The sequence below is a fragment of the Salvelinus fontinalis genome, chromosome 24 (genome assembly GCF_029448725.1).
Source record: "Salvelinus fontinalis isolate EN_2023a chromosome 24, ASM2944872v1, whole genome shotgun sequence".
Taxonomy (NCBI): domain Eukaryota; kingdom Metazoa; phylum Chordata; class Actinopteri; order Salmoniformes; family Salmonidae; genus Salvelinus; species Salvelinus fontinalis.
In genome coordinates this window covers 32,053,647-32,080,992 of record NC_074688.1, presented here as the reverse complement: position 1 = coordinate 32,080,992, position 27,346 = coordinate 32,053,647, and the positions used below count along the sequence as shown (strand labels likewise).

At 44.7% G+C, this 27,346-nt stretch overlaps 1 protein-coding gene across 1 annotated transcript in view; it reads left to right on the top strand.

Annotated features, from left to right (window-relative positions):
* The window catches only part of LOC129822305 (WD repeat and SOCS box-containing protein 1), a 28,286-nt gene extending 14,664 nt beyond the window's left edge, over positions 1-13,622 (top strand). Inside the window, exons 6-9 of the mRNA XM_055880472.1 lie at positions 2,037-2,209; positions 2,291-2,404; positions 6,993-7,100; positions 7,470-13,622. Of these exons, the coding sequence (XP_055736447.1) occupies positions 2,037-2,209; positions 2,291-2,404; positions 6,993-7,100; positions 7,470-7,632 (558 nt within the window). The 3' untranslated portion in view covers positions 7,633-13,622. The remainder of the gene's footprint in view (positions 1-2,036; positions 2,210-2,290; positions 2,405-6,992; positions 7,101-7,469) is intronic.
* Positions 13,623-27,346: the final 13,724 nt, after the last annotated feature.

Here is a 27,346-nt window from a genome sequence, read left to right as displayed (position 1 = left end):
ACCTACCTGACCGCAAGGTCTCCCATACGTAGGTGCTGCTGTCTCCATGTTTGTCTACTTCCGCTGTCGCAGTTCCTCCTTTTTATATCAGTTATGAAACTTTGATTGTAAATGGCAGTAAAGTAAAACCTTTCCCACCCACACAGTCCCTTACCCCTCTCCTTCACCTCCTACCGTCCCTCTCTATCCCCCCCACACACACTTAATTAGAAACCCTACCTATTATAGCACACCTTAACTGACATTGTCTGGTTTGTAGTTTTTTGTCAGTCTCGCCGCCTGCCCACAGTCTCTAACTTGTATGAATTACATTGTTTATTTGTCTCTCCATAATGAGGCTCTTAGCATCAGTTATTGTAGTTTGATAGCCTTAGTTCTCCCTCGTCCTCCTGACTTCTCTCCTGTGGCCCACATTTAAGTGCCAGTCAGCACACCCGTCTGTGTTGTGGCCGCACCGCTCCTTTTGTAATGGAGTTAGTGTGCAGGGGTCAGGTCTTTGTTGGCGTAAATGAGAATTGAAAGGACTCTTTGTGGCTCCGCAGACTGCCTTCATCCCCATAAATGTCCGCCTTTGTCCCAAACACTCTACCAAAATTAACATGGCAATGTTGGAGTCAAAAAAACATGATGTAAGTTATTGGATTTCCTGTTGCCTCATAATTGGCCAAAGGACTGTATTTTCCTCTTTCGGCTCCCCCACGGAAATGTCCCACTTTGTTTTTCTGTTAGAACAGAGGGAGAGAACCATAGTGGGAAAGGAAGAACAGTCTCTCATACAGTGTGACTGAACTTACACACACTCATCTTAGCACTGAAAACCAATCCTCACCCAACTTTCTAATAAAACTGCCAATACATTGGAATTGTACTCTGAATTGCTTGAACAGAAATGTTTAAAAAGAACTGAGCCTCACTAAAAAGATCATAGAAAACAAGAGGCAACTAACTGTCTGCCATTTTGGAGCAGATTTTCCTCATACAGTCACTGGCAGCTGTATGTCTTATAAACTGTAGAGCGGTGCAGCTTGCCTAAAATGCAGGCAGTAGCCTCATGAGTTGGATTCCTTTCATTTCACACTAACGCTAGAGGAGGGAGTAGGAGAATATGAACTGAAGTAGCCCCCAGGAACCATTGACTTGATTGTGGAATGGCATTCATCTACTTAAGTGGAAATGTTGCACCTTTGCTCAAGTGCAATGTTTGCAGAACTCCTTGTTATGTTTTGAATAGGCCGATACAATCTTGTTTTGGTTCTAAAAGTTACAAAGAAATTCAACATCACTGTTAAATCCTCCTATAGAATGTAAGTTTAATTAGATCTGTTCTGATAAATTTAAAGTTTTAACAAACGACAAGGCATATTCCTCTTGAGCAGGCATTACATTGCGCTGGAGCAAAGGATCGTTCAAACCCATGTGGCTGACTGTTGAAAACTGTGTGCAGATGTTGCAAATATGTGTGTCCAAAGGCGTCAACCTTTTGGCCATCAAATGTTTTTTTCTCTTGCAGTATGTCTCTTCGTAGGCTTCCGCCGGAGGTGCGAGCCTTTTGTAATCACAGTGAACTAAAACTCAAAGGGGAAACCAGTGGAGTAACATTATGTTACCTTAAGTTACTACTTGTTTTCTTTTTTCATTTTTCTGTAGACCTAAATGTTAGTATTAAGAAAACCATTGTAATTAGATATTAATATGTTTAAATGCTAGCCTAGGTCATAGAAATTACAATTTTAGCAGCTATGTTAAGAAACCAGATGTGCATTGACATGCATTTTGTAACATAACATAGAATTGCTGCTTGAGTAGCATGTGAGTTATTTTGTGCATTGTTTGGTCTGTAGTTCAACACACAAGCCATAAAATGACACTGAGCATACAATGATTTTTCTGTTTATTTCTTTATTTTTCGTGGCTTAATTTAATTACTTGTAATATACATTCTGTCTGTTTTGACATTTTATGCTAGTAGCTTTTAAATGCTTGTCCCTGCATGGCGTTATTCCGTGGGCTCTAACATGGACCTCTTCCTTCTGTAGGTGTTCCTTTGGGATATGGATAAATATTCCCTGATCCGGAAGCTGGAGGGTCACCATAACGACGTGGTGTCCTGTGAGTTCTCTCCCGACGGAGCCTTGCTCGCCACCGCCTCCTACGACACCCGCGTCATCATCTGGGACCCCGACATGGGCACTGTGCTGCTGGAGCTAGCGTAAGTCAGACACACCAGGAACTAAGGCAAAGCAAAGACACGATGTTAAGACCTTTGTGTCTGTTTTTTTCTCTCCTTCAGGCACCTCTTCCCACCCCCCTCGCCCATCTTTGCTGGAGGGGCCAACGATCGCTGGGTACGCTCTGTAGCGTTCTGTCACGACGGGCGTCACATCGCCAGCATCACTGACGACCGGTAAAAAACAAAGCCTGAGACCCGTGTCTGGCGCATCAGAAGGTTCCTATAAAGAAAAGCTCAGCTTTAAAAATGGTTGAGATTCTTATAGCTAATGTCCACTTGTTACTCTCTCTAAGGCGTTCTCGTCTACCTCAGGTGTAGAGCATGTGCTGGTGTATATTTGTGTTGGCCATAGCTGCTTCACCACACCTGTTTACGCTGTCACACTTCAGTGTACACGGTAAACTGTGTGCTCTCTCTCTGCTGATGAAAAATTGTTAGCGTTTGCTGCAGTAGCAGAGCACTGTGAAGCAGAGAGAGAGACAAGTCTTAATGGCGTCTGAGTGAGAGCATAGCTGTTGCAGCCAGGCAGGGCCCCTTTTGCGAATTGGTCACATGACCCTCACATGACAGCCATTCATCAACCGCTGATGCCTTTTCTCCTTAGCCCCGCCCTTCCCTTCATTGGTTAGGCTGCTAAGTGTTTACCATTGAGAAGGCAGTGCTAGAGGGAGAGGAGGAACGAGCCTCACAAAATGGCGGACACCATTTCTTTTTTTCTCCTATGATGAGATTTTCAGATGGGATGAGGAGAAAACATTTGAAGTTTTATTGAATAGCGAAAATAAATGGCTTCTTTGATTTGGAATTGACTTTACATTTTTTTACTTTGAAAATACAAAACCACCTTTGAAGTGGAACAATATGAATGAATCCTACAGTTCAGTGTTCACATGGTTGTGTGTTTTTATGCTCTATTTCAGCCAGCTTGTTTAGGCCCTAGTGCAGTTCCCATGTGTTCTGTCTGACCAGCACCCCTCTTTATTTTCTCCTCTCTCTCCTACACACCTACTAACCCCCCCATACACACACCCACTAACTCATTCTGTCCCTCCCTCTCTCCCCCCCACACACCCACTAACTCATTCTGTCCCTCCCTCTCTCCCCCCATACACACACCCACTAACTCATTCTGTCCCTCCCTCTCTCCCCCCATACACACACCCACTAACTCATTCTGTCCCTCCCTCTCACCCCCCCACACACCCACTAACTCATTCTGTCCCTCCCTCTCTCCCCCCCACACACCCACTAACTCATTCTGTCCCTCCCTCTCTCCTCCCCTTACACACCAACTAACTAATTCTGTCCCTCCCTCTCTCTCCCCCCTCTGCTACACACCCACTAACTCATTCTGTCCCTCCCTCTCTCTCCCCCACACACCCACTAACTCATTCTGTCCCTCTCTCCCCCCCACACACCCACTAACTCATTCTGTCCCTCCCTCTCTCCCCCCTCCCCTACACACCCACTAACTCATTCTGTCCCTCCCTCTCTCCCTCTCTCCCCCCCCCACACACCCACTAACTCATTCTGTCCCTCCCTCTCTCCCCCCCACACACCCACTAACTCATTCTGTCCCTCCCTCTCTCCTCCCCCACACACCCACTAACTCATTCTGTCCCTCCCTCTCTCCTCCCCCACACACCCACTAACTCATTCTGTCCCTCCCTCTCTCCTCCCCTACACACCCACTAACTCATTCTGTCCCTCCCTCTCCCCTACACACCCACTAACTCATTATGTCCCTCCCTCTCTCCTCCCCTTACACACCAACTAACTAATTCTGTCCCTCCCTCTCTCCTCCCCCACACACCCACTAACTCATTCTGTCCCTCCCTCTCTCCTCCCCTACACACCCACTAACTCATTCTGTCCCTCCCTCTCTCCTCCCCTACACACCCACTAACTCATTCTGTCCCTCCCTCTCTCCTCCCCTTACACACCAACTAATTAATTCTGTCCCTCCCTCTCTCTCCCCCCTCTGCTACACACCCACTAACTCATTCTGTCCCTCCCTCTCTCCCCCCCACACACCCACTAACTCATTCTGTCCCTCTCTCCCCCCCACACACCCACTAACTCATTCTGTCCCTCCCTCTCTCCCCCCTACACACCCACTAACTCATTCTGTCCCTCCCTCTCCCCCCCCCCCCCCCCCCCCCACACACCCACTAACTCATTCTGTCCCCCCTCTCTCCCCCCCACACACCCACTAACTCATTCTGTCCCTCCCTCTCTCCCCCCCACACACCCACTAACTCATTCTGTCCCTCCCTCTCTCCTCCCCTACACACCCACTAACTCATTCTGTCCCTCCCTCTCTCCTCCCCTACACACCCACTAACTCATTCTGTCCCTCCCTCTCTCCTCCCCTACACACCCACTAACTCATTCTGTCCCTCCCTCTCTCCCCCCCTACACACCCACTAACTCATTCTGTCCCTCCCTCTCTCCCCCCCACACACCCACTAACTCATTCTGTCCCTCCCTCTCTCTCCCCTACACACCCACTAACTCATTCTGTCCCTCCCTCTCTCCCCCCTACACACCCACTAACTCATTCTGTCCCTCCCTCTCTCCTCCCCTTACACACCAACTAAGTCGGTCTGTCCCTCCCTCTCTCCCCCCTCCCCTCCCCTACACACCCACTAACTCATTCTGTCCCTCCCTCTCTCCCCCCTCCCCTCCCCTACACACCCACTAACTCATTCTGTCCCTCTCTCCCCCTTCCCCTACACACCCACTAAGTCGGTCTGTCTCTCCCCTTACACACCCACTAACTCATTCTGTCCCTCCCTCTCTCCCCCCTCCCCTCCCCTACACACCCACTAACTCATTCTGTCCCTCCCTCTCTCCCTCTCTCCCCCCCCACACACCCACTAACTCATTCTGTCCCTCCCTCTCTCCCCCCCACACACCCACTAACTCATTCTGTCCCTCCCTCTCTCCTCCCCTACACACCCACTAACTCATTCTGTCCCTCCCTCTCTCCTCCCCTACACACCCACTAACTCATTCTGTCCCTCCCTCTCCCCTACACACCCACTAACTCATTCTGTCCCTCCCTCTCTCCTCCCCTTACACACCAACTAACTCATTCTGTCCCTCCCTCTCTCCTCCCCTTACACACCAACTAACTCATTCTGTCCCTCCCTCTCTCCTCCCCTACACACCCACTAACTCATTCTGTCCCTTCCTCTCCCCTACACACCCACTAACTCATTCTGTCCCTCCCTCCCTCCTCCCCTTACACACCAACTAATTAATTCTGTCCCTCCCTCTCTCTCCCCCCTCTGCTACACACCCACTAACTCATTCTGTCCCTCCCTCTCTCCCCCCCACACACCCACTAACTCATTCTGTCCCTCTCTCCCCCCCACACACCCACTAACTCATTCTGTCCCTCCCTCTCTCCCCCCTCCCCTACACACCCACTAACTCATTCTGTCCCTCCCTCTCTCCCTCTCCCCCCCCCCACACACCCACTAACTCATTCTGTCCCTCCCTCTCTCCCCCCCACACACCCACTAACTCATTCTGTCCCTCCCTCTCTCCCCCCCACACACCCACTAACTCATTCTGTCCCTCCCTCTCTCCTCCCCTACACACCCACTAACTCATTCTGTCCCTCCCTCTCTCCTCCCCTACACACCCACTAACTCATTCTGTCCCTCCCTCTCTCCTCCCCTACACACCCACTAACTCATTCTGTCCCTCCCTCTCTCCCCCCCACACACCCACTAACTCATTCTGTCCCTCCCTCTCTCCTCCCCTACACACCCACTAACTCATTCTGTCCCTCCCTCTCTCCTCCCCTACACACCCACTAACTCATTCTGTCCCTCCCTCTCTCCTCCCCTACACACCCACTAACTCATTCTGTCCCTCCCTCTCTCCCCCCTACACACCCACTACTCATTCTGTCCCTCCCTCTCTCCCCCCCACACACCCACTAACTCATTCTGTCCCTCCCTCTCTCTCCCCTACACACCCACTAACTCATTCTGTCCCTCCCTCTCTCCCCCCTACACACCCACTAACTCATTCTGTCCCTCCCTCTCTCCTCCCCTTACACACCAACTAAGTCGGTCTGTCCCTCCCTCTCTCCCCCCTCCCCTCCCCTACACACCCACTAACTCATTCTGTCCCTCCCTCTCTCCCCCCTCCCCTCCCCTACACACCCACTAACTCATTCTGTCCCTCTCTCCCCCCTCCCCTACACACCCACTAAGTCGGTCTGTCTCTCCCCTTACACACCCACTAACTCATTCTGTCCCTCCCTCTCTCCCCCCTCCCCTCCCCTACACACCCACTAACTCATTCTGTCCCTTCCTCTCCCCTACACACCCACTAACTCATTCTGTCCCTCTCTCCCCCTCCCCTACACACCACTAAGTCATTCTGTCCCTTCCTCTCCCCTACACACCCACTAACTCATTCTGTCCCTCTCTCCCCCTCCCCTACACACCCACTAACTCATTCTGTCTGTCCCTCTCTTCCCCCTCCCCTACACACCCACTAACTCATTCTGTCTGTCCCTCTCCTCCCCCTCCCCCACACACCCACTAAGTCGGTCTGTCCCTCCCTCTCTCCTCCCCTTACACACCCACTAACTCATTCTGTCCCTTCCTCTCCCCTACACACCCACTAACTCATTCTGTCCCTCCCTCTCTCCTCCCCTTACACACCAACTAACTCATTCTGTCTCTCCCCCCTCCCCTACACACCCACTAAGTCAGTCTGTCCCTCCCTCTCTCCCCAGAATGGTGCGTTTCTGGACAATTGATGAGACATCTCCCCAGGCCATCGCTCCCCTCACTAACGGCCTCTGCTGTGCATTCTCTACTGACGGGAGTTTCCTAGCAGCTGGGTGAGGCACACACACCTACACACACACTCCTACACACTTCCCTGCCACACACACCCATACCTCAGTCTGTTTACATACTGGGGGGATTAATCCTGTTTGAATCGCACAAACCCTAGTCTTTAGGCAAGTGGCAGGTGATCAATCAAGACTATGTACTGCCAAAAACTGGTCTTCCAGCTTTTTATTTGCATGCTGTAGGAAGCGCAGCGGCCCCTATATGTTGGTAGTTACACCCAGGCACCGGGGTCTCTTACAACAATGCTTCAACCAGTTATGTAAGGTAGACTACAGCTAGCTACCTAGTACCTACTTTTTCAGTGCTGTTGTGAGGGATAGATCGACTTGGAAATAACTCTCTCTCTCTCTCAGGTCTCGAGACGGCAGCGTGCATTTCTGGGCGTCCCCAAAGAGCATTGCCAGCCTGCAGCACCTGTGTCGCATGGCACTACGACGGGTCATGTCCACCCAGCAGGTGCAGACGCTGCCCATCCCGCCCTGCATACGCTCCTACCTGTCTTACCAAGATCTCTAGCCCTCCACATTCACCCTCACTGCCCAACACCGCATGCTGGAAACCAATGAATATTACCTTCCTAGAAAAAACACCCAGGAAAAATACCAAAAAATAACCGAAGAGGAAAACTTGATTGACAAACTAACACCCCCATGCTGTTCTGTGACAAGACAACTTTTTGGATATTTATTTTTGTAGGTTTACTTCCGTGTGTGTGTGCCATGGCCCCCCTCAGGGAGCGTGGTTGAATGGTTAAGTTATTTCAGTGGCCTGTCTCTCCGGGAAAGATGGCCTTACCATATGTCACCTCTGGATAATTCTACATTCTTCCTTCAATAGACTTTTTGGCTGCTGATAATTGGCCTGTTGGTGGTGGAATCAATGTTGATGTGCTATCTCTCAACCTTCTCTGACTTGGAAGCGGAGAAACCATGCAACTCCACTGACTTTACTGTAAGGACTAAGGTTGCAAAATTCGGGGAACTTTCAATAAATTCCCTGGTTATCCCAAAATCCAGTTTGGAGGAACCCCGGAATTGAGGGAATAAGTAGGGAATCCGGAATCCTCCAACCAGGATTTTGCAACCCTACTAAAGACTGAGAGGATGGAGGGTTCGTCCCAACGCTGTGCATTATTTTCAGTGTTTCAGAGACGGACATGAAGGGTCGAGAAGTGTGTGTGTAAGCCAGGGGAGACAAACTCATTTTGCCACGTGGGTCTTCGCCGAGGTCCGGAGGGCTGCAAGTACAATTGATTATATTTCCTCTGTCAGAATGTGTTAAAAAAATGTCCTCTTTCCATCGCTTTTGGAATTTTTGATTCTCCCTGACTGTCTAGCTTTCATTTCGATTGCCTTTTAGAAAGCTGGACAGAGAGGTTACAATAAATGTAGATCCATTATCCTTTCTACACAGTTTCGATTTGTTTTTGGTAATTTCATTATCATTTGAGGTTTTTCCATTAAAAGCAAAAATATAAATGTTAATTTGAAAATGGTGTAAGTGAATGACTGTGCTGATAAGATTTTATCTCCTGCTGCAGCGGGCTGCTGGATCCCTCCCTCAGTTTTCTGCAACCCTAGATCTCCTCAGGTCTTAACCCTTACTCCCTCGCTTACCCAGGTCCTCAACGTGCTTTCCTTTTCACACATCCTGCCTCACTCACACCCAGGAGGGCAAAGACTGCATGTAGCCTACACTGTCTCATCTCAGTCTCAAAACAATAGCAACCCATGGCCTGACCTGTTTGGTTCTCATTTTTTACCTGTAAAAAAATAATCTGTATAGACAATTGATTGTGTGTACTGTGTACAGTGGCTTGAGAAAGTATTCACCCCCTTGGCATTTTTCCTATTTTGTTGCCTTACAACCTGGAATTAAAATGTATTTTTGGGGGGGTTTGTATCATTTGATTTACACAACACGCCTACCACTTTGAAGATGCTAAATATGTTTTATTGTGAAACAAGCAATAAGACAAACAGAACTTGAGCACGCATAACTATTCACGCCCCCAAAGACAATACTTTGTAGAGCCACCTTTACAGCTGTAAGTCTCTTGGTATGTCTCTATAAGCTTGGCACATCTAGCCACTGGGATTTTTGCCCATTTTCAAGGCAAAACTGCTCCAGCTCCTTCAAGTTGGATGGGTTCTGCTGGTGAACAGAAATCTTTAAGTCATACCACAGATTCTCAAATGGATTGAGGTCTGGGCTTTGACTAGGCCATTCCTCTTAAACCACTCAAGTAAGTGTTGCTTTAGCAATCTGCTTAAGGTCATTGTCCTGCTGGAAGGTGAACCTTCTTCCCAGTCTCAAATCTCTGGAAGACTGAAACCGGTGTCCCTCAAGAATTTCCCTGTATTTAGTGCCATCCGTCATTCCTTCAATTCTGACCAGTTTCCCCAGTCCCTGCCGATGGACAAACATCCCCACAGCATGATGCTGCCACCACCATGCTTCACTGTGGGCATAGGGTTCTCGGGATGATGAGAGGTGTTCGGTTTGTGCCAGACATAGCATTTTCTTTGATGGCCAAAAAGCTAAATTTTAGACTAATCTGACCAAAGTACCTTCTTCCATATGTTTGGGGAGTCTCCCACATGCCTTTTGGCTAACACCAAATGTGTTTGCTTATTTTTTTCTTTAAGCAATGGCTTTTTTCTGGCCACTCTTCTGTAAAGCACAGCTCGGTGGAGTGTACGGCTTAAAGTGGTCCTATGGACAGATACTCCGCTGTGGCGCTTTGCAGGGTCATCTTTGGTCTCCTTGTTGCATTTCTGATTAATGCTCTCCTTGCCTGGTCTGTGAGTTTTAGGGGGTGGCCCTCTCTTGGCAGGTTTGTTGTGGTGCCATATTCTTTCCATTTTTTAATAGCATTTAATGGTGCTCTGTGGGATGTTCAAAGTTTCGGATGTTTTTTTATAACCCAACCCTGATCTGTACTTCTCCAAAACATTATCCCTGACCTGTTTGGAGAGCTCCTTCGTCTTCATGGTGCCACTAGCTTAGTGGTGTTGCAGACTCTGGGGCCTTTTAGAACAGGTGTGTGTGTGTATATATACTGAGATCATGTGACACTTAGATTGCACACAGGTGGACTTTATTTAACTAATTATGTGACTTCTGAAGGTAATTGGTTGCACCAGATCTTATTTATGTGCTTCATAGCAAAATTGGTGAATACATATGCACGCACCACTTTCCCGTTTTTAATTATTTAGATTTTTTTTAAGTCATTTTTTTCACTTCACCAATTTGGACTATTTTGTGTATATCCATTACATGAAATACAAATAAAATCAGTTAGAATTACAGGTTATGCAACAAAATAAGAAAAAAGCCAAGGGGGATGAATACTTTTGCAAGGCGCTCTATATGCAGTACCTGTCAAAAGTTTGGACACACCTACTCATTCAAGGGTTTTTCTTTATTTTTAATATTTTCTACATTGTAGAATAATAGTGAAGACATCAACTATGAAATAACACACATGGAATCATGTAGTAACAAAATAAGTGTTAAACAAATCAAACTATAGTTTATATTTGAGATTCTTCAAAGTAGCCACCTTTTGCCTTGACAGCTTTGCACACTTGGCATTCTCTCAACCAGCTTCACATGGAATGCTTTTCCAACAGTCTTGAAGGAGTTCCCACATGCTGAGCAAGTTGTTGGCTGCTTTTCCTTCACTCTGCGGTCCAACTCATCCCAAACCATCTCAATTGGGTTGAGGTCGGTGGATTGTGGAGGCTAGGTCATCTGATGCAGCACTCAATCACTCTCCTTCTTGGTCAAATTGCCCTTACACAGCTTGGAGGTGTGTTGGGTCATTGTCCTGTTGAAAAACAAATGACAATCCCACTAAGTGCATACAAGATGGGATGGTGTATCGCTGTGGTAGCCATGCTGGTTAAGTGTGCCTTGAATTCTAAATAAATCACTGACAGTGTCACCAGCAAAGCACCCCCAGACCATCACACCTCCATGCTTTATGGTGGGAACTACACCTGCGGAGATCATCCGTTCACCTACTCTGCGTCTCACAAAGACACGGCGGTTGGAACCAAACATCTCAAATTAGGACTCATCAGACCTAAGGACAGATTTCCACCGGTCTAATGTTCATTGCTCATGTTTCTTGGCCCAAGCAAGTCTCTTCTTATTGGTGTCCTTTTAGTGGTTTATTTGCAGCAATTCGACCATAAAGGGCTGATTTGACCCAGTGTTCTTTGAACAGTTGATGTTGTGTCTGTTACTTGAACTCGATGAGGCATTTATTTGGGCTGCAATTTCTGAGGATGGTAACTCTAATGAACTTATCCTCTGCAGCAGAGGTAACTATGGGTCTTCCTTTCCTGTGGCGGTCCTCATGAGAGCCAGTTTCATCATAGCTCTTGATGATTTTTGCGACTGCACTTGAAGAAACTTTCAAAGTTCTTGGAATTTCTGGATTGACTGACATTCATGTCTTAAAGTAATGATGCACTGTCATTTCTCTTTGCTTATTTGAGCTGTTTTTGCCATAATATGGACTTGGTCTTTTACCAAATAGGGTCATCTTCTGTATACCACCCCTACCTTGTCACAACACAACTGATTGGCTCAAACACATGAAGAAGGAAATTCCACAAATTAACTTTTAACAATGCACACCTGTTAATTGAAAAGGTGAATACGTCATGAAGCTGGTAGAGAGAATGCCAAGAGTGTGCAAAGCTGTTTTCAAGGGTGGCTACTTTGAAGAATCTCAAAAAACACTTATTTGGTTGCTACATGATTCCATATGTGTTATTTCATAGTTTTGATGTCTTCACTATTATTGTACAATGTAGAAAATAGTCAAAGTAAAAATAAATAAAAACCCTTGAATGAGTAGGTGTGTCCAAACTTTTGACTGGCACTGTATGTGTGTGTGTGATGTCAGAGGATGTAGTATGCTTTTTACTTTTGTTTCTTTTTTATTGATATAACGTTACTGTTGTAAACGTTTTTTCCCTCTGTACATTGTTTTCTCTCATTTTAATGTGAAGACCTGTATCTGAATTAATGACACAATCTCTTATTGTAGAGACCAGGGTGTAGTCTGCTCCTTCAGAAGTGGTAAAATGGAGACGGTGAAGTGTGAATTTATAGTGTGCCCTAGGACTTACAGAAAAAGCCTTAAAGGCTGTTGCCATCTGTATTAATGACTGTCTGAAACCCATGTTCAGTACAAACCCCTCTTCTCTCCTGTGCTATGCTGCACAACTCTAAAGTGGAGTTCCTAAATGTAAGAAATAACCTATAGGGGAGAGCAATACAAGATAATCTTCTGAAAATAAGTAATCTTCACATTTGCCATCTGTAGCATGGGATCTTTATTGATTGTGACACATACATACCTGGCAAGCCTTTGAAGCCTTACTGTTAAATGCAGGCATTTGATAGTAAATATTTAACTGGGTAAAAAAATGAATTATTTTCAGACAATGTTGAGAAGGGCCAAATTAAAAAGTATTAATGTTCTACTTTTTGTATTTTGTCTATGCTGACCTAGGTAGTGGATACAGGCCTGCCGTTAATCAATCTTGGCAATATGTTTTCAAAAGTCAATGGTGATGCCAAAGGTCTCTCATTTTGTTGTCTGTTCTTGTCAGTCAGTGACTTTTCTCTCTCATGGCTAAAACTTGAAACTCATGTGCATATGTGAATTTTATTTAATTTATTCTGATTTTATTTATCCTCTTCTTAGTAAAGCTGTAAGGCTGTTGTCTTCAGTAACCGGTTAGGTTGGTGTGTTTAGTAAAGCCTTTGCTGATAGAGCTAGAGGAGGTGAATGAATCAAAAGCGCTGGGTTCTCACCAGTGTTGGGGAGTAGTAAACTAGATGTAGTTCAACTAGTAATTTAACTACATTTTTCAGTAGCTCGGTGCTAATATAATTCAAATCTGGGTTGTGTTTTCACTAGTGAATAAATGTTTTACCGTGTAGTGGTGTAGCTAACTACTGGAACTACACGCTACTTTTTTTGCAAAAAGAAAATATGGATGTTGTCTATTTTTTCGGCATCAGACCTGCCTAATTCTCATTTCAAACATTTGTTTTTAATAGGCTGTTAACATATAACCCCAAAGTGATCTGTCTTGCAATTTATAGTCTTGACATTTCAGATTTACATATGATAATTTTTAGCAAAGTAGTTTGATGTAGTGAACTACTTTTTCAAAGTAACTAGTTAAGTAAACTATATTTTTCGAAGGGTGACTTTAGTGTAGCTTAACTTGTTTCAGTGTGAAGTAATTGGTAGCTTGGTAAACTATCTTTTTCAGAGTAGCATCCCCAACACTAGTGTGTTCCCAAAATGTTTGAAAGGGTTTTGGTATCCTCCAACCATTGCAATGTTAAAAAAGAAGCTTCAATCAATGTTGAATATATTGAAATGAATGTAGTCTTTTTTTTCTTTCTGGTCTGTATGTAATTTTTGCATTTATAGTTTGAATAAAATATTTTTTTGAAAAACAGAATAAGTCATCCAAGTCTTCTGTTTTGCTGTTTTAAGTTGTCCTTTTATTTAAATCACCAGGCACATTATCCTGGAACCCACATGGCGAAAAGGAAAAGAGGGCACCTGAGAAACACTTAGAGGCAGGAGCACGAGGCAGATCAAAAAAGAACTGGCAGGGGTGGTACAAGCTAGAGAAAATAGCACAAAAGTGTTGAGCAAGTTTTTTTTTTAAGTTAAAAAAATTAATATTAATAAATATGACATTGATTGTTTCATTGGGAGTTTGAGGTTGTGATCTTTCAATAGCACCTCCCAGCAGGGGTGGGACCAAGTCAATATTATTTGAGTCACAAGCAAGTCTCAAGGTCCAAGTCTTCAGTCAAGTCCCAAGTAGCACTGGTGAAGTTGGCAGGTAGCCTAGTGGTTAGAGCGTTGGGCTAGTAACCAAAAGGTTGCTAGATTAAATCCCTGAGCTGACAAGGTAAAAATCTGTCGTTCTGCCTCTGAACAAGGCTGTTCCTAGGTTGTCATTGTAAATAGGAATTTGTTCTTAACTGACTTGCCTAGTTAAATAAAAAAATACCAAGTTTTCAAGCCAAGTAAAAACTAAATCTATACATTTAACGACTTGTTCAGCTACAAATCTTTGTCTATTTACTGAGGCTACCAGACCGCCCTTTTCATTATTTTGTCTACAACATATTAGCCTATGTCATTGCTACAAGGTAACCATTTTACAGTCATAAGGGCAGAAATCAGAAGAAGTTAAAGGCAGGTTGGCTGCTCAGTGTAGATTTATTTACAGGTCTTGGTGGTCCAATGGTGGAAGCGCCATATCATACAAAATATACGATTAGATTTACCAAGTATACACTGGCAATAGCCCAAAACAACAGGTTAAGCCTGATACAATCTGAACAGACACTGGTAGAGGGCAAAACTGTACATCCTCCCCTTGAGAAACCAAATCGAATCTGTCAAACACAGGAGCTCAAACTGGGAGGCCTACATAATATAAGGGCTTGGCCCCCAGGACCATACAATTACCCAGTTGGCAATTACAACCAATAAACTGGTTCTACTGCGTAAAAGGCAATTTACACATTTATTGTTCGTCTTAACCAGACTTAATGATTATTCATGACGTTTCAACACCATGCATACATAGAACGTTGAATAAGATAAAATGATTGTTCAAACTCTACGTAGGCCACGTAGCCTATTTCTATGCAGATTGAGGCGTGCGCGCTCCCTTATACGCACAACAAAAATGACAGAGATGTAAGATTTATGCCGCGTTCAAACAACTGGGAACTAGAAAAAATACGAGGTCAGATTTTGTCTTCACTGATCTGCAAGTCGAAAAGTCAGAGCTCTAGAAAGAGGCCCGAGTCCCCGAGTTGAAATTTGGAGTTCAAATCGATTTTACCCAGTCTGAACTCCGTTTTTTTCCCCGAGTTCCCAGTTGTTTTGAACGGTCGGAAGTCAGAGATTTCCGAGTGCTCAGTTGTCTTGAACGCGGCAACAGACACAAGGAAATCCGACCATACCATAAATCGAATTAAATAAACAGAACTTCTACCTCATGAGTCTTGCGAACGTTCATGCGCACTATAAACATCGCGCCCACTCAGAGCAAGGTAATAAATGGTTGGCTATCAAATAAAAATGTATCGTATATCAAACATGAAACAAAAATGTCTACATGTTGCAATAAACGGTACGGGGATGGGTTGATGAAACACCACCAATTATCGAAGTATTAGATGGAATATAGATTTACCACATAGGGCCTATCCATTTAAACGTGTGAAAGCAACAGCAAACAATTCAACAATTCACCCGACATGTGTTGATTGACAGTTTGCTGGTCCAATCATAGTGCCTAGTGTGCGTGTTTTGCAAGGGCCATACTGCGGCTACTGTCACTGGCTGCATGTAGACTCTGTGACAAAACATTACAAAACCTGGTCAGATAATTTCAAGTCACCAGTCTCAAGTCTAAGTCGAATCCCGAGACTTGAGGCTCCAAGTCAAGTGTCAAGTTATTTTATTTTCTGTCAAGTCAGACTCTAGTCCAAGTCATGTGACTGGAGTCCACAACTTTGCACCCCAGTCATGGGGATAGTGACCCAGCCCCTAGAGCTAGCTGTTAGACCACAAACCCCCTGTTTAAGCTTTCTCAGCTGTGGTAACTGCCCCCACAGGACTCCAGGACCTCCAGAAGATTCTAGTAGTCTGGTAGAAGGGGGGAGGGAGGAGTTACTGTAGTTGTCCAGATGTCCTGCTTTGTCAACAATGTCAGCTATGACACAAATTACCAGCACACTCCTGAAACTCCAGTTTGGTTTACAACAGACCAATTTCACTGACCCACACAGTACTGAAGCTCCAGTTTGGTTTACAACAGACCCATTTCACTGACCCACACAGTACTGAAGCTCCAGTTTGGTTTACAACAGACCCATTTCACTGACCCACACAGTACTGAAGCTCCAGTTTGGTTTACAACAGACCCATTTCACTGACCCACACAGTACTGAAGCTCCAGTTTGGTTTACAACAGACCCATTTCACTGACCCACACAGTACTGAAGCTCCAGTTTGGTTTACAACAGACCAGTGTCGGCTGTGAAGTACTGAAGCCCAGTTTATTTTACACCAAATCCATGTCACATTGACACATGCCACAGAGTACTGAAGATCCAGTTTAAAACAAACCACAATCCTCAGTCCTAGATAGCGTTCCTGACACAGGTAGAAAACATGTTATATAGATTAAGTGTGACTGCAGATCCATCATACATGTGGCATAATATTATGATGAACTTTGAAGCTTGGTGCAGAATTGTTTGTGAAATGTGTCATAAAATGTGTTGAAACCAAAGCCAATGACTAATTCTCATTGATCCAAACTGCATTATTTATGACACATTCATGAATGATTCAAAAAATTGATTTAATATCTTTACAATACGTGGTATTAGAAACATGTTGGAGTGTGTGTTCTGATAATATCATGTTTACTGACACAAGCACACTTAGCTACCTGATATTGGATAATATTTCAATCATGTGGAAAAATACCAGCCAGCACACATGGTGTTGTCTGATGTGGTGTAAAAGAAAAAGCTGTGATCACCGTCTTGCTGGTTTATCATTGACTTGAACCCTTAATACTCAGGTTAAACATTAAAGGCTTTGACTGATTAGGACATGAGCCGGCTGGATAGATGGAGAGCAGGAGGCTGTTGGCTTCACAGAGATGTAGAGCAGGAGGCTGTTGGCTTCATAGAGATGTAGAGCAGGAGGCTGTTGGCTTCATAGAGATGTAGAGCAGGAGGCTGTTGGCTTCACAGAGATGTAGAGCAGGAGGCTGTTGGCTTTACAGAGATGTAGAGCAGGAGGCTGTTGGCTTCACAGAGATGGAGAGCAGGAGGCTGTTGGCTTTACAGAGATGTAGAGCAGGAGGCTGTTGGCTTCACAGAGATGTAGAGCAGGAGGCTGTTGGCTTCACAGAGATGTAGAGCAGGAGGCTGTTGGCTTCACAGAGATGTAGAGCAGGAGGCTGTTGGCTTCACAGAGATGGAAATGAGGAGGCTGTTGGCTTTACAGAGATGTAGAGCAGGAGGCTGTTGGCTTTACAGAGATGTAGAGCAGGAGGCTGTTGGCTTCACAGAGATGGAGAGCAGGAGGCTGTTGGCTTTACAGAGATGTAGAGCAGGAGGCTGTTGGCTTTACAGAGATGTAGAGCAGGAGGCTGTTGGCTTTACAGAGATGGAGAGCAGGAGGCTGTTGGCTTTACAGAGATGTAGAGCAGGAGGCTGTTGGCTTCACAGAGATGGAGAGCAGGAGGCTGTTGGCTTCACAGAGATGTAGAGCAGGAGGCTGTTGGCTTCACAGAGATGGAGAGCAGGAGGCTGTTGGCTTCACAGAGATGGAAAGGAGGAGGCTGTTGGCTTCACAGAGATGTAGAGCAGGAGGCTGTTGGCTTCACAGAGATGGAGAGCAGGAGGCTGTTGGCTTTACAGAGATGGAAAGGAGGAGGCTGTTGGCTTCATAGAGATGTAGAGCAGGAGGCTGTTGGCTTCATAGAGATGTAGAGCAGGAGGCTGTTGGCTTTACAGAGATGTAGAGCAGGAGGCTGTTGGCTTCATAGAGATGTAGAGCAGGAGGCTGTTGGCTTCATAGAGATGGAGAGCAGGAGGCTGTTGGCTTCATAGAGATGTAGAGCAGGAGGCTGTTGGCTTCACAGAGATGGAGAGCAGGAGGCTGTTGGCTTCACAGAGATGGAAAGGAGGAGGCTGTTGGCTTCACAGAGATGGAGAGCAGGAGGCTGTTGGCTTCACAGAGATGTAGAGCAGGAGGCTGTTGGCTTCACAGAGATGGAGAGCAGGAGGCTGTTGGCTTCACAGAGATGGAAAGGAGGAGGCTGTTGGCTTCACAGAGATGGAAAGGAGGAGGCTGTTGGCTTCACAGAGATGTAGAGCAGGAGGCTGTTGGCTTCATAGAGATGTAGAGCAGGAGGCTGTTGGCTTTACAGAGATGTAGAGCAGGAGGCTGTTGGCTTCATAGAGATGTAGAGCAGGAGGCTGTTGGCTTTACAGAGATGTAGAGCAGGAGGCTGTTGGCTTTACAGAGATGGAGAGCAGGAGGCTGTTGGCTTTACAGAGATGGAGAGCAGGAGGCTGTTGGCTTTACAGAGATGTAGAGCAGGAGGCTGTTGGCTTTACAGAGATGTAGAGCAGGAGGATGTTGGCTTTACAGAGATGGAGAGCAGGAGGCTGTTGGCTTCACAGAGATGGAGAGCAGGAGGCTGTTGGCTTCACAGAGATGGAGAGCAGGAGGCTGTTGGCTTTACAGAGATGTAGAGCAGGAGGCTGTTGGCTTTACAGAGATGTAGAGCAGGAGGCTGTTGGCTTTACAGAGATGGAGAGCAGGAGGCTGTTGGCTTTACAGAGATGTAGAGCAGGAGGCTGTTGGCTTCACAGAGATGTAGAGCAGGAGGCTGTTGGCTTCACAGAGATGTAGAGCAGGAGGCTGTTGGCTTCACAGAGATGGAGAGCAGGAGGCTGTTGGCTTCACAGAGATGGAAAGGAGGAGGCTGTTGGCTTCACAGAGATGTAGAGCAGGAGGCTGTTGGCTTCACAGAGATGGAGAGCAGGAGGCTGTTGGCTTTACAGAGATGGAAAGGAGGAGGCTGTTGGCTTCATAGAGATGTAGAGCAGGAGGCTGTTGGCTTCATAGAGATGTAGAGCAGGAGGCTGTTGGCTTTACAGAGATGTAGAGCAGGAGGCTGTTGGCTTCATAGAGATGTAGAGCAGGAGGCTGTTGGCTTCATAGAGATGGAGAGCAGGAGGCTGTTGGCTTCATAGAGATGTAGAGCAGGAGGCTGTTGGCTTCACAGAGATGGAGAGCAGGAGGCTGTTGGCTTCACAGAGATGGAAAGGAGGAGGCTGTTGGCTTCACAGAGATGGAGAGCAGGAGGCTGTTGGCTTCACAGAGATGTAGAGCAGGAGGCTGTTGGCTTCACAGAGATGGAGAGCAGGAGGCTGTTGGCTTCACAGAGATGGAAAGGAGGAGGCTGTTGGCTTCACAGAGATGGAAAGGAGGAGGCTGTTGGCTTCACAGAGATGTAGAGCAGGAGGCTGTTGGCTTCATAGAGATGTAGAGCAGGAGGCTGTTGGCTTTACAGAGATGTAGAGCAGGAGGCTGTTGGCTTCATAGAGATGTAGAGCAGGAGGCTGTTGGCTTTACAGAGATGTAGAGCAGGAGGCTGTTGGCTTTACAGAGATGTAGAGCAGGAGGCTGTTGGCTTCATAGAGATGTAGAGCAGGAGGCTGTTGGCTTCACAGAGATGGAGAGCAGGAGGCTGTTGGCTTCACAGAGATGGAGAGCAGGAGGCTGTTGGCTTCACAGAGATGGGAGATTGAGCAGAGTTGAGAGATTGAGATAGTAGCCTATGATTACAAAGTAGGGCAAGAGCAGGTCCCCCGACCCACACTAGCCGTCAAAACAGATGTCAGCTGACTATCTGACTGTAAAGCTGACTGTAAATCTTCCAAGTTCTTCTTTCTTGCACTGCGCTGTAACTATACATACATGACCCTTGTTCTCATTCAGTGATTCACTTCCCACACATTTTTGCACTGTGACCCACCTAAAGCTTTTTGAAGTGTCTTGTGATTCATCAAGTAAACAAAGACATTGTTTCTTGTCAGAGGCATAAAGGGCCTAGCAATTTTGGAATCACTGCTTTGACTCGTTAACAGGTGACTCAGTGTCTGTATTTTCATTCCATTGGGTCATAATGACATTACAAATGTTGCAAATTCTCTCTCATAAGTAGATCAATCTTAAAAGGGTAAAGAAGGAACATCCTTGTCTTTTCTAATCCATAAAATATGGAACATTTTACAAACAGAAATGGCTACTGTGGAGATCTAAATCTAATCTAGTCTTATTTCCAAACGTATTTGGTACAGCAACTCTTCCATAAAGCCGTTATCATTTCCTGTCCTTGATTGACAGGATTAAGATGGCCTCTGTGTGTTGGTATGTATTTGAGGGCATAGGGGAGAGGGATTTTTTTTCTGCAGGCCTTGAAAAACTAGTGTAAATTATGTGTTGGGCAGTGCAAGTCACATGTTCAATGGCCACACCTCCTGAAACAAAATAACCTAGACACCTCATGGAAAGAAAGTGGGAAAGAGGGGGGAGGGATACAGAGAGAGTAAGGAAAGGGAGAGAGAGAGAGAGAGAGAGAGAGAGAGAGAGAGTAAGGAAAGGGAGAGAGAGAGAGAGAGAGAAAGGAAAGGGAGAGAGAGAGAGAGAGAGTAAGGAAAGGGAGAGAGAAAGAGAGAGGAAGGAAAGGGAGAGAAAGGAAGGAAAGGGAGAGAGAGAGTAAGGAAAGGGAGAGAGAGGAAGGAAAGGGAGAGAGAGAGTAAGGAAAGGGAGAGAGAGGAAGGCAAGGGGGAGAGAATAAGGAAAGGGAGAGAGAGAGAGTAAGGAAAGGGAGAGAGAGGTAGGAAAGGGAGAGAGAGAGTAAGGAAAGGGAGAGAGAGAGGAAGGAAAGGGAGAGAGAGAGGAAGGAAAGGGAGAGAGAGAGGAAGGAAAGGAGAGAGAGAGAGGAAGGAAAGGGAGAGAGAGAGTAAGGAAAGGGAGAGAGAGGAAGGAAAGGGAGAGAGAGGAAGGAAAGGGAGAGAGTAAGGAAAGGGAGAGAGAGGAAGGAAAGGGAGAGAGAGGAAGGGGAGAAACAACTTGCCACAGTACCTTTTCTCTATCACTTAATTTGGAACCTGGACTCTCAGTCTTTCTTCTTTTCTCTATTTCTCTATCTTTTTCTCTCTTTTGCCGACTGTAGTGTGTTGATTTTATTGGTCTCAGTCTCACTCAATGGACTTCAGGCTGCTGAGTGCTACTCAATGCTTTCTGAGTGATTACTGTTGATTTAGTATTATTGTGCATCAGTGGTAAGTGTTATTGAGAGGACATGGCTGAAGAAGTAACTGGCCTAGCTAGCCATAATATCTGACCGGACAGCTGCCTCTGTGGGTCAGAGGTGTATTTCTAACCTCACTTTGTCAGGTGATCCTTAGTCAGCCAGTGTAGGAGCTCAGCAGGCTAAAAGAGATTCAGGCTGTCTGAAATCGAACCCTATTCCCTCATGGGCTCTGGACAAAAGTAGCGCGCTATATACAGAGCATTCGGAAAGTATTCAGACCCCTTGACTTTTTCCACATTTTGTTACGTTACAGCCTTATTCTAAAATGTATTAAATAAATGTTCCTCAGCAATCCACACACAATACCACACAATAACAAAGCAAAAACAGGTTTTTAGAAATGTTTCCAAATGTATATAAAAAAAACAGGAATACCTTATTTAGTAAGAATTCAGACCCTTTGATATGAGACTCGAAATTGAGCTCAGGTGCATCCTGTTTCCATTGATCATCCTTGAGATGTTTCTACAACTTGATTAGAGTCCACTTGTGGTGAATTCAATTGATTGAACATGGTTTGGAAAGGCACACACCTGTCTATATAAGATCGCACAGTTGACAGTGCATGTCAGAGCGAAAACCAAGCCATGAGGTTAAAGGAATTGTCCGTAGAGCTCTGAGACAGGATTGTGTTGAGGCACAGATCTGGGGAAGGGTACCAAAACATTTATGCAGCATTGAAGGTCCCCAAGAGCACAGTGGCTTCCATCGTTCTTAAATGGAAGATCTTTGGAATCATCAAAACTCTTCCTAGAGCAGGCCGCCCGGCCAAACTGAGCAATCGGGGGAGAAGGGCCTTGGTCAGGGACGTGACCAAGAAACTGATGGTCACTTTGACAGAGCTCCAGAGTTCCTCTGTGGAGATGGGAGAACCTTGCAGAAGGACAACCATCTCTGCAGCACTCCACCAATCAGGCCTTTATGGTAGAATGGCCAGACAGAAGCCACTCCTCAGTAAAAGGCACATGACAGCAAGCTTGGAGTTTGCCAAAAGGCACCTGAAGACTCAGACCATGAGAATCAAGATTCTCTGGTCTAATGAAACCAAGATTGAACTCTTTGGTTTGAATGCCAAGCTTCACATCTGGAGGAAACCTGGCACCATCCCTACGGTGAAGCACGGTGGTGGCCAGTGGTGTAAAGTACTTAAGTAAATATACTTGAAAGTACAACTTAAGTCGTTTTTTGGTGTATCTGTACTTTACTTTACTATTTATATTTTTGACAACTTTTACTTTTACTCCACTACATTCCTAAAGAAAATAATGTACTTTCTACCCCATACAATTTCCCTGACACCCAAAAGTACTTGTTACATTTTGAATGCTTAGCAGGACAAGAAAATGGTCTAATTCATGCACTTAAAGAAAAAATCCCCGGTCATCCCTACTGCATCTGATCTGGCAAACTCACGAAACACAAATGTTTTGTTCGTAAATTATGAGTGTTGGAGTGTGCACCTGTAAATGAAAAAAATCTGTCAATTTTAAAGAGCAAAAAAATTGTGCCGTCTGGTTTGCTTAATATAAGGAATTTGAAATGATTTATACTTTTACTTTTGATACTAAAGTATATTTAAAACAAAATACTTTTGGACTTTTACTGAAATAGGATATTACTGGGTGACTTTATCTTGAGTCATTTTCTATTAAGGTATCTTTACTTTTACTCAAGTATGACAATTGGGTACTTTTTCCACCACTGGTGGGTTTTTTTCACTGGTGGTTTTTCAGCTGTAGGGACTGGGAGACTAGTCAGGATCGAGGCAAAGATGAACGGAGCAAAGTACAGAGAGATCCTTGATGAAAACCTGCTCCAGAGCGCTCAGGACCTCAGACTGGGGCGAAGGTTCACCTTCCAACAGGACAACGACCCTAAGAACACAGCCAAGACAATGCAGGTGTGTTTTAGGGACAAGTCTCTGAATGTCCTTGAGTGGCCCAGCCAGAGCCCGGACTTGAACCTGATCGACCATCTCTAGAGAGACCTGAAAGTAGCTGTGCAGCAATGTTCCCCATCCAACCTGACAGAGCTTGAAAGGATCTGCAGAGAAGAATGGGAGAAACTCCCCAAATACAGGTGTGCCAAGCTTGTAGCGTCATACCCAAGAAAGGAAAGGGAAAGGGGGCCACCTAGTCAGTTGTCCAACTGAATGTACTCAACTGAAATGTATCTTCCGCATTTAACCCAACCCATCTGAATCCGAGAGGTGCGGGGGGCTGCTGGCCCAACGCTCTAAGACTCGATCGCTGCCAAAGGTGCTTCAACAAAATACTGAGTAAACGGTCTGAATACATTTACATTTACATTTTACATTACATTACATTACATTTACATTTTTAGTCATTTAGCAGACGCTCTTATCCAGAGCGACTTACAGTAGAGTGGAATAGTAGAGTACAGTAGAATACTTAAGTAAATGTGATATTTCAGTTTTTTATTTTGTATAAATTAGTAAAGATTTCTGAAAACATGTTTGTTTTGTCATTATAGGGTATTATGTGTAGATTGATGAGGGAAAATAACAATTTAATCCATTTTAGAATAAGGCTGTAATGTAACAAAATGTGGAAAAGGTCAAGGGGTCTGAATATTTTCCAGAAGGCTTTTACACTATGTTTTGGAATGGCCAATGAAGAGAATCTGGCAGTTGGTCAGCACAGGAGGGCCTCTCCTTGTCGCCTGTGAAATATCACCTTGTTCTCATATTGATGTGTCTGTGAACAAGGACACAAATCGGGCCTTTACATAAGATCTGTACTGTACTGTACTGACCCGTGCACTGAGAACAGGGAGAATATGGTGGAACTGTGACTAGTACAACTTTCTTATCAGGCATGAGAATGTGTGACTTAAATAGTACTAAGTCAATTTGCATTGGTTCGTTGCCAGATCAATTGTTTGTGCAATAGCTGTTTCAATTGCAATTTATCAACAGTCACTTCCTGTCCTTGTTGAGTGTCTTCATTGCCAACTACATCACTCTTTTAACAGACCTCCAAAAGAATGGATTTTTTTTTACATAGAAAATAAAAGGTCACTTTACAATTCATACATTGAATTGACCTGGGGGGATATGGAACTCTCTCTCTCTCCCTCTCTCAATTAAACTCAATTCAATTCAAGGGGCTTTATTGGCATGGGAAACATATGTTATCATTGCCAAAGCAAGTGAAGTACAGTTGAAGTCGGAAGCTAACATACACTTAGGTTAGAGTCATAAAAACTTGTTTTTCAACCACTCCACACATTTCTTGTTAACAAACTATAGTTTTGGCAAGTCGGTTACGACATATACTTTATGCATGACACAAGTAATTTTTCCAACAATTGTTTACAGACAGATTATTTCACTTATAATTCACTGTATCACAATTCCAGTGGGCCAGAAGTTTACATACACTAAATTGACTGTGCCTTTAAATAGTTTGGAAGCTTTAGAAGCTTCTGATATGCTAATTGACATAATTTGAGTCAATTAGAGGTGTACCTGTGGATGTATTTCAAGGCCTACCTTCAAACTCAGTGCCTCTTTGCTTGACATCATGGGAAAATCAAAAGAAATCAGCCAAGACCTCAGAAAAAAATTGTCTGGTTCATCCTTGGGAGCAATTTCCAAATGCCTGAAGGTACCACGTTCATCTGTAGAAATAATAGTACACAAGTATAAACACCATGGGACCACGCAGCCGTCATACCGCTCAGGAAGAAGACGCGTTCTGTCTCCTAGAGATGAACGTACTTTGTTGCGAAAAGTGACCTTGTGAAGGACCTTGTGAAGATGCTGGAAGAAACAGTTACAAAAGTATCTATATCCACAGTAAAACACGTCCTATATCGACATAACCTGAAAGGCCGCTCAGCAAGGAAGAAGCCACTGCTCCAAAACCGCCATAAAAAAGCCAGACTAAGGTTTTCAACTGCTCTTGGAGTCTCTCTCCTCTGTCACTCACTGACCTTATTGTACCAGAAGATGGCAGTACATTCTCACAAGAAAGTTGGGACAAGAGGACAAAATAACAGTAATTTGAAAATAAATTACAACAATCATTTTGTAATATTTTTTAATATTACCTTTATTCATCTAGGTGAGTTGTATTGGACTTCGAGAGTGGATGACATTTTGTCTGTATTTGCCTCCCTTACATACCATTACATTATTCCCAGAGTTGAGGCTCTTCTGCAGGACTCAGGGAACTGGCTGTGTGCCCTCCCATCCTCCATGATGTGGCTGCTCCTCCTCCCCTGCCTGCGTCATGAAGGGGGCTTGTTTTCTAGATGTTTGGGAGCGGGGAGCTTTCCCATGGGAAACACAGGCAGAGCAGGTCACAGCATGCCAGTCAGAGCTTCATCTCAACACACAAATTAAACAAAAACCTGGCTATTGTCTGCACTCTGCTAACTACTCTGGTTCCCACCATATTTCTCTCTCCATCGTTCTATCCCCCCCAACCTGTATACTGGTAAACCATGTACATAGAGAACATTTAATGAACAAGTGCTGTGCTCTGATCTTTGTATTTAGTGATAGTTAGGCCAGGGTTATTGCGATCATCGATGTGCCCTTAAGCACGGCATTTAACTCTGCACCATTGAGAGCATCTTGACTAGCTGCATCACCGCTTGGTATGGGGCTGAGCTCTGTGTCATCCAGGACCTCTATACCAGGTGGTGTCAGAGGAAAGCCATAAAAATTGTCAAAGACTCCAGCCACCCAAGTCATAGACTGTTCTCCCTGCTACCAGACGGCAAGCGGTACCGATCCACCAAGTCTGGAACCATCGGGACCCTGAACAGCTTCTGCCCTCAAGCCATACGACTGCTAAATAGTTAGTTCGGGTAGCTATTGGTTAACTATTTAACTATCTGCATTGACCCTTTTTGCACTAACTCTACTCATCACATACGCTTCTGCTACTGTTTATTATCTATCCTGTTGCCTAGTCACTTTATCCTTACCTATATGTACATATCTACCTCAATTACCTTGCACCCCTGCACATCGGCACGGTACTGGTATCCTGTTATTTTTTGCCAAGTTATCGTTACTCATTGTATATATCTTTGTTCTCTCTGCATTGTTGGGAAGGGCCCGAAAATAAGCATTTCACTATTAGTCTACACATGTTGTTTACAAATTAGATTTGATTTAATTGCTCCTGTAAGTCTCTGGATAAAGACTTCTGCTAAATTACGTAGCCCTTTTCTGCAGTCGAATGACCAAAGCAGAATGTTATTCATATTTTTAATAATTCTATAATTAATCAACTCTGGTGTTTCTATGTCAAACGGTTTTGTTATATTTCAGTCTTCTGTGATGTATATAAAGTGTAATATTGGGATGCAAACTGGTAATTGAAGACATTTCAACTCTATATCTGACATGGTCCAGGTGTCTTCTTTTTTGTAAGCCCATAACCACGTGTGTGAGGTGTATACTTTTACTTTAAAGTAGATCTCTTTGACTACCAAGAAACACTGATTTAGCCCACTGCAGTAATTAAATGTAAATTAATAGGTTACTTAATAAAAGCTAAATTGCTTTTCACAGGTCTCTTACATTAGGGGCTAAGGAGGAGAATGTGTGTCACTCAGGGCTCATCGTGGCTGTTCATCCTCTCTGACGTAAGCACATGTAAACAGTGGTTCAGTACATGCTGCTTGCTCTGCCCGCCTGTCTGCTTTATATCTGTCTTCCAAGGGGAAATACGGCGTGGACAGCAGCGAGTGAGAGAGCAACTGGTGTGTGGAAGCTTTGGTTAGCTGTGTCGTCAGTTGGTGTTTTTAATCAGAGAAAGGTGAAACAGACACAGTGTATGTGTGAGAGTAATCAATCCAAAGCACGCGTATTATGACTATAGCTTCTTTAGTTAGCTCTGGAGTATTCTACATCTTCAACAATGCATCTCGCCTAGAAGGGCCATTCCAGGCAGCCTTTATTGCAGTCATAATGCACAGGGCCCAGTTTTTCAGAAGTTGTCTACCGTAAAACTTGAGCAAATAAACACCCGGGCTATTAATTTAAATCACTGTGCACATCAAGACAGGCTTCTATTTGAACCAGGTGTCTATTTCCTTAATACACTCAGCATTTGCTCATTTGCATTGTTAATTGGACAAGTCCAGCATTCACTTCCAGCATTTTAATCCATTTACTGCAATAATGTGTTGTCATTTACACACTGTCATGTTTCTTTTGTCTTAGTATGCCTCTATTTAACAAAAAGTAGTATTTCCTTGTA